We start from the raw sequence: 13,556 nt of genomic DNA, 5'->3' as shown, positions 1-13,556 counted from the left end.
CACGTGTCAGCCTCTTTGCAGGCTCGTCTTCCTCTAACTGGTCACTGAATGTGGGAGTTTCTCAAAGCTTTGTCCTAGGCTCTCTCCTCTTTTTACCTTATTCTTTCTCCTGAAGTGGTCTCAGACAAAGGTTCCCAAGCCTTTTCACATTCAGCTGGAGGCTGCTGGCTTAAAGGCTTCTGCTACTCCAAGGACTGAGGATAAGCAGTATCTCGGCACACGGATGTTCCATCTTGGCACATGCCGTGGCACATGGGTGGGGCTTTGGGAAGCTTTAAATCAAGATCCATGTATTGGTCTATCACCAATACATAAATAATACAATATTATATCTTCAGCTTAAGCCTCATTTCTTAGCCCTACACCTGCAGATCCAATTGCGTACCTGACACTGTAGATATCTGAAAGCACTTACGTGTATCATGTCTAAAACTAAGCTCATGATCTGTGTTCTCCAACACCTGCTCCTCTTCTGGTGTTTTCTGTCTCAATACAGGTGATCACACTGAGTTGCAGAAGCCAGAATTCTAGGAGCTATCCGTGCCATCTCCCTCTCATCCTGCATCCAACCCATCATCAATCCCTCTTCAATTTAATTCCTAACAGCACCTCACCTCTCCGGCTCCACCACCATCTGAGTCCAAGCTATCATCAGTTTGTCAGATTTGTCTGAATCATTAGAGTGGCCACGCAAAGTTATCTATTCTCATCTACTCTTGCCCATCTCTATTTCATTCTCTAATCCATAGAGCGATTAACACAAAATGAAACATCTGAGATCATCCCCTTGCTTAAGGTAAAATTCTTCAACATGGCTAATAATGAATTGATTAATACTTACGGTTCTGAGCATCTGATGCTGCAGAATAATACACCCAAAACTTAGGGCTTAAAACAACAATTTAATATTAGCTTTCATGATTCTGTAGATTTCCCAGACTCAGTTGGGACAGTAATCACCCAGAACCTGTCATGCAGGTGCAGCAGGAAGTTGGCTTGGGTTGGAGTCATTTGAAGGCACAAATGGGTATCCAAGATGGCTTCTTCACTCACGTGTCTGAAGACTGGTCAGCCATCCCTCTCTCCATAAAGCCTCTGCAGGTGGCTTGCTAAGGGTTCCTCAAAGCATGGCAGTCCCAGGGTACTCAAATCCTTACAAGATAAGTTACTTTCCTCAGACTGTGTTTTATAAGAGACAGAGGCAAAAGCTGTGAGACCACTTGTAACTAGCCTCCGAAGTCATTCAGTTCTCTATTGCTTTATTCTGTAGACCAACTGAGCCACAGTGTCAGCCCAGATCCAAGGAGAAGAACTTCCCAAAGACTTGAATATCAAAAACCAGGGTTCTTTATTTTGGCGGGGGTGGGGGGAGTTAATTAGGTTTGTTTGTTTGTTTGTTTATTTCATGGAGGTACTGGGGATTGAACCCAGGACCTCATGCATGCTAGGCACAACACTCCACCACTGAACTGTGTCCTCGCCCCGCCCTCAAAAAGCATAGTTCTTAGGAGAGGGAGGAGAGTCTTTGGAGAATATCGACCACACTAGTCTCTGCACTCCCTTCATGCAGCACATCCCCTGCTGCTGTCTCACTTCTGCCACGTTGGCCTTCTTTCAGTCCCTTGTACTTACCATACTTTATCCTGCTTAAGGCTTTTGCATGTGCTATTATTATTATTATTATTATTATTATTATTATTATTATTATTATTACTATTATTACTATTATTGCTTAGAATGTTCTTCTAATCCTCCCTTTGCCAAGTTAACTACTGCTCAGCTTCCAGACCTCAATCAAGTCTCAGGAAAACCTTTGCTGACTTCCCTAACCAGGTTAAATCTTTTTATTACACACTCTCGCGGCACTAGACATATTTCTAGCACTCTCCTCATCCCCCCTGCACATTGCATTCATTTGAATTTACGTCTCAATATCCCCCACCAGAATGGAAGAGGAGCTATGTCTGTTTTTCCCCTCTTACCACCACAGAGCTTGGCTAGCCCTCAAATATTTATTTGCTGAATGAATAACAGAAATCAACTAAGGGAACGAAACTGTCTCTTTATAACAAAGTATGCTTTTCCCTGCAAAATTACAGTGAAGCAGATAATCACATGCCCATATTCAATACATAGATAATTCGACAACTCAAAGGCAAACCACTTTTCACAGAGGAACTCTCATAAATTTAAAGGTCATATTCATTTCCCATAGCCTACCTATAGAATTAGTAGGATTTTTAAAGAAAACAAATAACTATAGCCAAATTGTGTAAGTTTTGTGGTATTTTTTTCAATCTCCTTTCAGATGAGCCTAAAACTGTCTTTGAATTTAATTCCTATGATTTAACAAAAGCTGGCAAGTGTACCAAATGGCGTACTGTAATCATAGGAGAGGTGGTCTCCTAGTCTATGCAGGAATCCAGCACTGACAGTAAAGACCACCAGCAGCATTCCACTTAGAAGCCCAGGAGGATTGTTGCACAGACCACACATGAAACCAGACGCAAAACACTAACTGCTCCCCATTACATTAGCAATAACTTGTCTATAAATGAACACGCCGCCAACTTTGAATACGAAGTGGAGCATTTCATCTTGGGGTACTTAGAAGGTTACACAAATAGCAAAGGGTTGAATTGGAGAAAATATTTGCTCTGTATGGCTATGAAGTACTTTAAGAAAAATTTAAAAATTATAGATAAAAATAAGCCAAAGTTCGTTATCAAAAAGTACAATCTATTTCTGGTCTTTTGAATCCCACACTTCAACTCTAATTGTTGTCAGCTACTACAAACATCTGGTCTGGTGACAGAGTGTTTCCTACAATCTGAAATAATCCAACTATGTGTTTACTTACTCTTTCTCCACACTACAACGTGGGCTCCGTGAGGTCTGGTTAGTTCTGGTCACCCAGAGCAGCCACTGGCACATGGTCTGCACATGGTCCCAATGAACTGCTGAATGAGCGGCTAGCCCTGCTCTTCAAGAACCAGATCTTGTGTATTACTCAAAATATTTAGAAATACTCTCATTTGTTATTTATTGAGAAAAGATACTCTGTTGAAAATGCAAATAAAATGGCTTTTCAAATTTACGCTTCTGGCTTCCCAGGTATTATGCCGTGAGAAATTAGTGTTTCTAGTCATCTAACCTGTCTCATTCCCCAGTTAAGAAAAGATTTTACTCTACAATAGGCAAAAAGAGCTTTTTGCTCAATCAGTTGTTAAAAACAAGACAACAGGCCCCAAGTGGAGTCACTTATGCCTTTGCCAGAAATGGAATTTTACCCCAAACAGTCAGGAATCATCTGATCAGCACCAGTGAGTTAATCTGCCTGATGGGGCCCTGCCATCCCCTTAAGAAAAGTGACCTTGCCTCAACCAGTCCACTTTTGCTGGTTTGCCTTGTCCCTCCTGCCTACATGTCTTTAATTTTGCACAGCTCCTTGGAGCTCATCTCTATCTGTGAGACAGGATGCTGCCCGATTCATGAATCATTGAATAAAGTCAACGACATCTTTAAAATTTACTCAGCTGAATTTGGTTTTTTAACGCATTGAATTTCTTTGGTTGCAAAAAGTTTTCTGGAATGCAACTTCTTTTTCTCAGTGGCTGAGCTGGAATGTGTACCTTATTGTATGGTTTGAGGAGTCTTATCCGATCAAACAACTATTTGGCAAATGAGAAAGACATCTACAAGCAAATCCCTGAGTATGACCATTTTTGAGGGATAATTTAGCCACTATCTGACTACACATACAAAAACATAGATGCAAGGATGAAAATCTGTTATAGGACAGTTCCTTAAATCCAACCTCTGTCTGTCCATAAATTGTCAAATATTTTGTCTTAAAAGGGAGACTGGAGGAAGTTGAAATACTCATTAATAAGTGTTTATACCACTGTAGACCATACAACTTAGAAAACAGTAAAAATATTAACGTCAAATTTGCCCATTAAAGGAAATTCCCCCCCTGGTGTCCTCTGACACAAGTTTAATGCTGACCAACAAACATGACTTATGGGTTTCCCATGGGTACCATTTTGCACCTTATTTCTCAATCACTCTGAATTTTCCACAGCTAAGTGTGGATTAAGATCTAGGTGTTGCTCTTCAAGTTATAATGTGTTAAATGGAAATTTTAAGTACTGGACAAGTTCAGCCTGCTCTACAGCTGCTCCAATTCTAGACTTGAACTTAGAAAAAGTTGTGTTACAAGAAACATGATCCACCCACATTTTCAAAAGCATTAATGTTTGCCTCCTTGAGTTTTTAAACCTCTCACATTCAGCCAAAAAAAGAGAGATGCACTTAACCTACATTTGCAAGTGCCATATTCGACCAACCTTTTCACTGTTCTAAGTGGTTTTTTAAAATCTTGGCTTCCATTTTCTGTAACTGCTGACTCCGCCTTATTTCTAGTATAGGAGTCAACTGAAAGGATTAAAACAAAGATAGATCTTTGAATAAATCAAATAGTTTGGTAAATGATCCCCCCCTTCTTTCTTCAGACCACACTGCCATCCAATCTTTTTTGATTCCACCTTGAGAAGAAAAATACATATAAATATATGCTATATTAACTTGGGTTACTTTTAAAATGTAATTTCAATCTCACCCAGCTATGCATCAAAAATATTCCATCTTCCCTTCTATCCCTCCTCATTCACCACTAGAACTAACACGCACTCCTTACAAGGAGGAGTAAGAAGTAAGGGCAGAGACTGCAGACATCTTAGGCATACTCATTAACTCTATTCCTTCTGGTAAGGCAATTCACTGCTGGGTGAATGGGAGGATTTAATATTTTTCAAGCTGAGCCCTTTCAAGGACAGATGCCAAGGTGAGCAACACCCCTGGTTTCTCAGCAACCTGAAAGGATTTGTGAACGATTGTGAGATTTGCACCACCATCCAGCGCTCTTAGGGGCTGCTCTAAAACAGCGAAGCTCAGCCAGGGAAATTCATGTCACATCCTGTATCCCTGGGTTAGAAGTGATGAAACACACACACACACACCCAGGGCAGAGGATGAGAGAGGCTGCGTGCACACGCACGCACACCCCCCCCACCCCATGCCGGTGGGTGAGAAGGGGCGAAGTGCACACACACACACACACACACACGCACGCACGCGTTCACACACCCCGCACGGTACCGCCTGGAAGCCCCGCGGTGCGGCTCCCCGGCAGGCAGGCAGGCTCCGCTTTACAAGGCACAGCCCGCATCCCTTCCTCTCTGCCTCCGCCTCGGAGCCAGGGCTCCCCGGTCGTTACGCTTCTAGGCTCTTCCTTACGAAGTGGAAAGGGCTGCGCTGACCTTACCTCTGGGGCTGCTTTCCTCTAAGTACGGCGGGGCCGTGGGGGTGACATTTCCCGAGTGGGATGCGGACAGCAGAGGCGAGCGTTCGTCCACCCCGTCAGCAGCCATGACTGCGGCGGCGGCGGCGGCGGCGGCGGCGGCGGCGGCGGCGGCGGCGGGGCCGGGGGAGGCCGAGTCGGAGCTTGCGGCTCCGGGAGGAGGCGGTGGTTTGTGCTGCTGCCGCCGCAGCCGCCGCCGGGAGGACCCGGGATGTGTCACAAGGTAGGGGGCGGGGGGAGGGGCGGGGAAGGGCCGCGCGCGGGGCAGCGCGTCTGGGGGAGGGGAGGGGCGCAAGAAAGACGGGGCCCTGGGGGCTGGGGGCGGGACACGGGGCGGGGCACGGGGCGGGGCGGCGGCCCTGGGAACGTAGTAGGGCCGACTGGGCTCGGAGGGGCGGGGACGCTGCGAAGTAACCGAAAGCAGAGGGGGGTGGGCGGGAGGCAGGGGCTGCAACTCCTTGGCCTTTGTACATTTCCTTCACCAGGAAGGGTTAAGAGCGGCCTGAAAGGTGGTGGGAGGCCTGGGACTTGATTACAGGAGAACCACAGCAAACACGGATCTCAAGCTTAACTCCTCGAGGGGGGAAGGGGGGTTCTTTGACGTCAAACTTTGCAGCGATTATGTGAAGAAAGCTTATTCCCAGGGTTATCAGTTCCTTCTTCAGGGCTGCTGCTTTTGTCAGGAAATCATTTTTCAACATCTTTTGTCCAAGAGGAAGTAGATTTTTGCATGAACGGGCCCATTCCCTGCTTTTCCTTGCTGATTTTTAAATATCCGTTTGGCACCCTTGTAACAGTTCCCTTATTAAAACTGTTGACTTTTACAAGTTTCCTTCTACAAAATAGATTGTCATTTTAGTTTTGCTTTTGTACAATATTGTCACTGACACATATATGATAATGAAGTTTATGAATAATGTAAGACAAATAACTATTCTCTTGAGCTAATGTTTTAAAATAATCTTTCACATGTAAAAGAGTTTAGAAAAACAAGCAGGCACCGTTCTTATCTTGTTTTCTGTCTTTAGTTTTTTTTTTTTTCTTTTTTTGGTGGCTTGCTAGAGTGGTTTTAAAGTCAAAGTTTTGAACATGCCCAGATAAAACACACTGCGTTAGAAAAATAGTCATGGTATCAGCTGATGATTTTTCTGCAGCAACTCTTTGAGTCATGCATCCCGCGTTTATTATGTGCTTGCGGACCTACAAAGACGGACAGGGCACAGTCTTGGTCGTCAAGGTGCCTGTAAGGTAGCACACTCAAAAACAAACCGAAAATGAGGCTGGTAGTCCCAGCCGTGGATTTAAAGAGGCTTGAGGAAAAGCAGACTTCAGACATTTGAAACTACTTCTCATATTCCATTCCCCCTGAAGATTCTCTTTCTTCTGAAAAATCCATTTAGGCACCAGCTGGAAATCCTAAGGGAAAATCAAAGAATAATGTCTTCTATTACGCAGCATCTTTTGTGGGTGAAGCAGTATCAGGATACAGTACAAGCTAAGGATTCCCGTAGCGTAGAATCCCAGGGCATTTTTGCCTCCAGGACCCTGGAAGGGGAGGGCTCAGTCAAGATGTTAACGCCCCCTGCAAAAGTGAGCGGTTCCACAAGAGGAACAGCTGTGCTTTTACAGCTTTTTACAGGTTTTACAGTTTTGCAGCCCAGAAGCTCCTGGGTTAAAGAAACTTTTAAGAAGAATCAACAAAAATCCTATTGCCACACAGTCAGCCCTCTATATACAGGGGTTTCACATCCCCAGATTCAACCAACCACAGGCCAAAGTTTTTCAAGGAAAAAAAATTCCAGAAAGTTGCAAAAAGCAAAATTTAAATTTACTGTGCTCCCTGGCAACTATTTACATATAATTTACACTGTATTTACAACTGTTTACTTATCATTTACTTTGTATTAGGTATTGTAAGTAATCTAGAGATGATTTATAGTATCGGGGAAGATGTGTGTAGGTTATATGCAGTAGTGTGCAATACCATGCAATTTTATGTAAGGGATTTGAGCATCCGAAGATTTGCAGATTTTGGCATTGGGGGGAGTAGAGGGAGTCTGGAACCAATCCCAGCAACAAGACTGTAGTGTCCTATCCTGTCACCTGTGACAGTGTATTTACGTTTCCATTACCCACCCACCTTTTATCCCCAACTGACTTTGTGAAGTCAGAAGCCAAATCTGTCTCATTCACAATTATGTCTCCAGTATCTAACACAATGCGTGGCACATTAATAAGCACTTGATAAGTGCTTGCAAAATAAATAAACAAATTGTTAGAGCAGGCAGGTAGCTAGATATGAGCATAGAAAGGGGGACGTGGGCAAATGGCAGAGAAGCATACATCTTGTGAACAATGGGGGTCCTTGAACAGACCAAGAAAAACAGGATCCTCTGGACTGAGAAAACCCCATACCTTCTGGGTTGACAAGTGTCCTGGAGGCAGAAGGGTGGGACAGGACAGGAATCCCCACCAACAGAATGTAACCTTTCAATCATTATGCCCTCTGTCCAAATGTAACCTTTTGCTTATGAAACCCCTATTCGAATGTAACCTTTTGTTCATTATGACCTCATCCGACTTCCCGATCTAGACTAACTAAGGATGAAAAATTCCTCCTCCCCACCTGGGAAGGTGGAGCTGGGATGAAGATCAGGAAAGACAATCCCAAACCCCTCCCCGCCAATGAATATTCTGCCAACTCATTTTTACACTCATATGATGAGCTTGCTAAGGAAACCTGGGGCAGCCACCTACCTGGGTCTGCCCGCTCTTTCCTTGAGAGCGTACTACCTACCCCTTAATAAATCCTTGCTTTGCTTTCTTAACCTCCAAGTCTTGTCTCTGAATTCTTTCTGCGACAAGACAAGAACCTCTCCCCCACAACAGAATGACTGTATGAACAAATCCTACACAGTCCCAGAATCTTACTTAACAGGAGAAAAAGTTAAGAGCATTTCTTGACTTTTGGATGAAGATGAGAGTTTTGCCATCTGACTTTTATTGTTCTATTATACCTTTACAACTAGAGTGTCTTTATTGTCCAGGTAATAATGATCAGTATCAGGCATTTTTCTTCTCTGTTTACTTCTTTGTATGGCTTCTCTGTTCATTTCAGAATTTATTTGAGGGTGAGACAGTTATTGGGTATATTGACATGATGTTTGCAACAATGTCAAATTTCACAAAATGTAAAAATCTTTTATTACATGAGTAATAGTTCATTCTAGTTTAAAGGTAATACGATAGTTCACGAATAGTCAGTAAATGTTAAATAATACTGATCAACCCAAGGCATTTTATGATTACGATACTCTGCCATGACTATTCACTTTCATTTTTGGAATAATAGTACAAGATAAACAGATAACATGCGAGGTGGTAAGAGCCGTATCTTACTACTTACTTAAGATGCTTAAGCTACAGTTCCAGTTATTACTGCTAAGTAACAAACCATTCCAAAGCCCAGTGGCTTCAAACGCTGTGATTTGTTATTTTTCATGATTCTGTATGTTGATCGAGTGGATATTCTGTTGGTCTTGCCTAACCTTCGTCAGGCAACTGCGTTCAGCTAGCAGTTTGGCTGGGGGCCGGGCTCAGCTGAGGCAGAAGAAGAAGGAAGAGAGATCGGAAGGGTGAGGGGGACGTGGCCTGCCATTGCTGACTTTGAAGATGGAGGAAGGGGACCAAAGAGTATGGGTGGCCTTTCGAGCTGGAGGGGACTTTTAGCCCTGCAACCACAAGGAGTTGCATTTGATAAGCAACTTTAATGAGCAAGGAAACTGTGAGCCAAAAAGGACAAAAGGCATCGCTCTTCACCCAGTTATACAAGAGTTAAGCTGAAACCCACTGCAGTCATCCCTGAGCGGAATTCAAGATGAAAAACAGAATGACTCACTCTGTGCTTCGGATAAACAGGTCCCTAGACAGATGCATATCTCAGGAAGAATTTCAGTGACCCCAAATTTTTACATCTTCTATACACAGAAAAGCACTAAAGATGTCTATTCGTTGTAGTTAGCAGTAAATTTCTATCAAGATGTATGCTTGCCTACTTGCATTTCCTAGCCAAAAAAAAATCAGAGATCTGGCTCCTCCCCTACCTCTTCAGAGCCTCCCTCAGAGCTGCCTCCCAGGCCCATGCTCTTCAGTAAGACCCTAAATAACTCACACCCTTTATGTTGTGAGCTTTCTTTAAGTCAACAAATCGATCTTCCCCTAAAGCTTGTAGGTCAGAACACAGCCCTGCTGACACCTTGTTTCTAATCCAGTGAGAGCTGTGTTGGACTTCAGAACTGTTCAAATAAAATAAAATGGAGGCCAGGCTTGCAAATCTCACAAGCAGACAAAATCATTGAAGCCACATAGGCAAAGTAAATCTAGCTTATTTCATGGACGTAAGTAAAAATCAACTTCGGTTGGGTTTTACATGTAAGACACTTACATCCTGTAAGTGTCTCTGATAATCATCTTCCTAAAATGGTGTAAAATATCACTGTTAATCAATCCCCTGTCCCCTGAAAGCCCCATTTTCATTCCCAATCATTGTAAAGGTTAAGCAACCTTCTACCTTCCATTTTATAAGCCATCCTGTGACATCATGTCTCTGAGCCTCATCTCAGTGCTGGATCTGAAGACTCCCAGTTCGCAAACTCTTCTTATGTGCATGATAAACACTTACTGGATACTACTTCACTGATCTGGTTTTAATTTTCATTGTCTCTGGATTTTGACAGAACTTTAAAATAATACACTTATGTTCTTTAAGCTGCTAAGTTTGTGGTAATTTTTTTTTAAGGCAGCAATATAAAATGTCACCTCTAATCAAACGAAGCTAAAAGAAGCTGATTGTTACTTTCTATATTTTACATGGAAATTAGTGAGATCAACAAGTTAATTAGGTGCATAGTCTATCTTCCAGGTTACCACAAGCAATAGTTAATTGGTAAACCTCTGTTCTCTGGTCTCCCATAGCAATTTCCTCCCTGTTTTTTATTTATTTATTTTTAACATTTTTAATTGAGTTATAGTGATTTTGCAATGTTGTGTCAAATTCCAGTGTAGAGCACCATTTTTCAGTTATATGTGAACATACATATATTCATTGTCACATTTTTTTTCACTGTGAGCTACCACAAGATCTTGTATACATTTCCCTGTGCTATACAGTATCATCTTGTCAAAGACTTTAAAAAAGTGATCGCATCCAGTGCTTTGAAGCAAACAGGGAATTGGCTTCTCCCACTGTTGGTCTGAATCTATAGAGAAACCATTTTCCAAGAGAGATTTGGCAATGCACATTTAAAAAACCTAACATTTTACAACTTCATGGATCCAGTAATTGCATTTCCAGAAACTTATCCCTTGGAAATGACTATGGATGTTTAAAGCATGTTTATAATATTTAGTGATTAAGACATATTTCTGACACTGGTAATTTGTATATATTATGCATGCCCATTAAAAATGCAATGATTAAAAATATTATTGAAGACTACTTACAGACAGGACACATATCCAAACCGTCATAAGTTTTTAAAAAGCAGAGTTTAGAGAAGTATTATCCTCTATTATTCTGTTTTTAAGAAGAGATGCAATGAATGGAAACAGAAAGACTGAAGGGTACACACCAAAACTATTAAAATTGGTTAGTGAGCTTTTAAGAGGTTTTATCTTTTTAAAAATTTTTTAAAAATTTTATTTATTTTTTTCCTCCCTGTTTTTTAGCTTCTACTAACAGTCTCCTCTCCGCCCCTGTCAGCATTCACCCCGTGGCCTGGTCCTGAAGACAGCACCATATGCTTGGGGTTTTGTTAGAACAATACTACTTTCTGTTACATTTATCTGCTGCTTTGTGCTTTGAGTACCAATTTCTATTCGATTTATTTATTGCTTTGTATTTCCAGTACAACTTTCTGCTTCATTTATCTATTGCTCTGTAAGAATCTACCATCCTACAAGTTAGTGGATTAAAATAACAGTGTATTATTTTTTAGAAAGATGCATTCAGCTGGTGGATCAGTTGGAGACTGAGCTCAGTTGAGAGGGCTGGGTTGGCTGAACCCCAGTCTCCAAATGCATTTTCATCCTGGTCTTCTTCACTGCACACCAGTCTCAGAATAGTGCTCTTAGAGGCAAAGGCAGATGCTGCCAAGGCCTCATAAGCCCACGGTTTTGGAACACGTGCAAGGTTACTTCTATCACATTCTGTTGGTCACAGCCAATCACAAGGCCAGCCCACGTTCAAACAGGCAGAAGGGTAAATTCAGTCTCTTGATGGAAGATGCAGTGGGCATGGATGCAGGGAGGTGTGATTCACTGGAGGCCATTTTATAATGACCTGTCACAACCACACAGAATATTCTGTGTAAGAAAGGCCTAGAGAAAGACAAAGGAGAGTGGTTCAAGGGACAGAGTGCTTCGGGGAAGTTTAATTTGAAATTCTAAAGTCCATCTGAGAGGGATATTTTGTGAATATCTGTGCAATGTTCATATTGGGTATCTTCTTGTAAGGGTTCTAACTACTTTCCTTAGTGCCTGTCAGGACACCACCTCCACTCTCTCACCCTGACGTCTGTCTTTCTACTCTGTGCTGAGAGGGCCCAGGCTTGGAAATCAGTTACAATTATATCAGAATTCAGGACCTCTAGTGGTGATCTTAGGTATTTAACCTCTCTACACCTCAGCTGTCTAATCAGCAAAACAGATAATAACACCTACCTCTTGGGGTATTTATGATAATTTAAAGAGAAAATGTATGGAATGTAACTACCAGTGCCTGGCAGAGATCTGCCATAAATATAAGCTTTTTAATCACTCTCCCCTCTTAGCTCAGTTGGAAGGAAAGCCAGAGGGTAGGCATTGCTGAGCTAAGCTAGAAGCACAATGGGCCAGAGCATGTGTGTTTTTTAACTCATTAACTCATTTTCATGACATTCACCTTACAGTTATTATACAGTAGCATCTCAGTGTGTAGTCTGCATGCTTAATGCAAAACTCTAGGATATCTCGGTAGGCCTGAGGGAGTTGTATTTATGCATGAAATTTTCTAAGGCTTTTGGAAATGCCCGGTAAAAGGGACTTTGAGGAACACTGTCAGGTCCAAGGAAACAGGGATTTAGATGCCACGTGAAGGATGGACTACGAATACCTCTTCATTGTATGCACACCCTGAAAAGGCAGGAAACTGGTCCTTAGGTGAGAAAAACTCGAAGGATGGGTACACACCCTACTCAGCCTGGGGTAAATAGCTTTACCTTTGGCGCTGAGGGATTTTGTTTAGCCCTCCAGCAGACAGAATTATAACCCTGAGAGAGTAAGGTCATGTTCTGAACGTGAAAAAGGTGCAACATTTTGCAGAGACAATAGAAAAGGGTTGAAGGCTTGACTGCAGTCACAGAAGAGTTGTTTGTTTTCTTCAATGAACAAGTCCTAGATTGCCTCTTATTGTCCCAGTTTCATCAGCAAAATGGGGATAGCTGTCCTACATCTCATAGGATGCTAATAAGAGTAAGATAAGACCTAAGTTCTATTAGCATCTCCCAAGAGAACAGAGTGAAATGCGTAGTTCCAGAGAGGTCATGTGACTTGAAGTTGTGTGGAACTTTCCATGTTGATCCAAAACGGACAGCTAAGGTCCAAAGCTGAGGACAGAAAGCAGTATCTCCACACACGACGTCAGTAGAAAGGCCCCTCAGTAACCACAATTACCCCGATCAGTATGAGCAGGAGAATGAGCAGGAAGAAAGTGGACATTACTGAAGTCTCTGATTGTTGGCTTAGAGGGCTCTTCTGTGGCTCTCCCTGCCCTTTTCTGAAAAGCCAAGTGGGAAGGGCTCTAGGAGAATCATTTGAAAAGTCTGGAGGTATCTGCATAAAGGGAACTCTAGCACCTCATTTTCTAATTGTACATCAAATCAGGACCCAGGCTAGCCAACCTTCCCCAAGTCTACGTGAGCAGGAAGAAGGAACTGGTGAATGATGACAGGGCAAGCAGAAGGACCTGCCGTGGGCCTCAGCTGTCACTCCTGCTTAGATGGGAATGAGAGTTTCTGTTAAGCCAAGTCAGCGCCACAGAACGTAGCTGGGCTTGTGCCATCACGCTGACACCAACAAAAAAAGCCAACTGCTGGGTGAAAAAAACCCAGCACACAGAGCCCATGGGGTCTTCCACTGAGTGCAAATGCTGAGGAGG

General features: G+C 42.6%; 1 protein-coding gene across 1 annotated transcript in view; it reads right to left on the bottom strand.

The window, feature by feature from the left end:
- The window catches only part of PIP4P2 (phosphatidylinositol-4,5-bisphosphate 4-phosphatase 2), a 52,123-nt gene extending 46,522 nt beyond the window's left edge, over positions 1–5,601 (bottom strand). Inside the window, exon 1 of the mRNA XM_032467630.1 lies at positions 5,327–5,601. Within this exon, the coding sequence (XP_032323521.1) occupies positions 5,327–5,432 (106 nt within the window). The 5' untranslated portion in view covers positions 5,433–5,601. The remainder of the gene's footprint in view (positions 1–5,326) is intronic.
- Between the last annotated feature and the right edge of the window lie 7,955 nt (positions 5,602–13,556).

The sequence above is a fragment of the Camelus ferus genome, chromosome 25 (assembly GCF_009834535.1).
Source record: "Camelus ferus isolate YT-003-E chromosome 25, BCGSAC_Cfer_1.0, whole genome shotgun sequence".
NCBI classification, from domain to species: domain Eukaryota; kingdom Metazoa; phylum Chordata; class Mammalia; order Artiodactyla; family Camelidae; genus Camelus; species Camelus ferus.
This window is presented reverse-complemented; position numbering and strand designations above follow the sequence as displayed.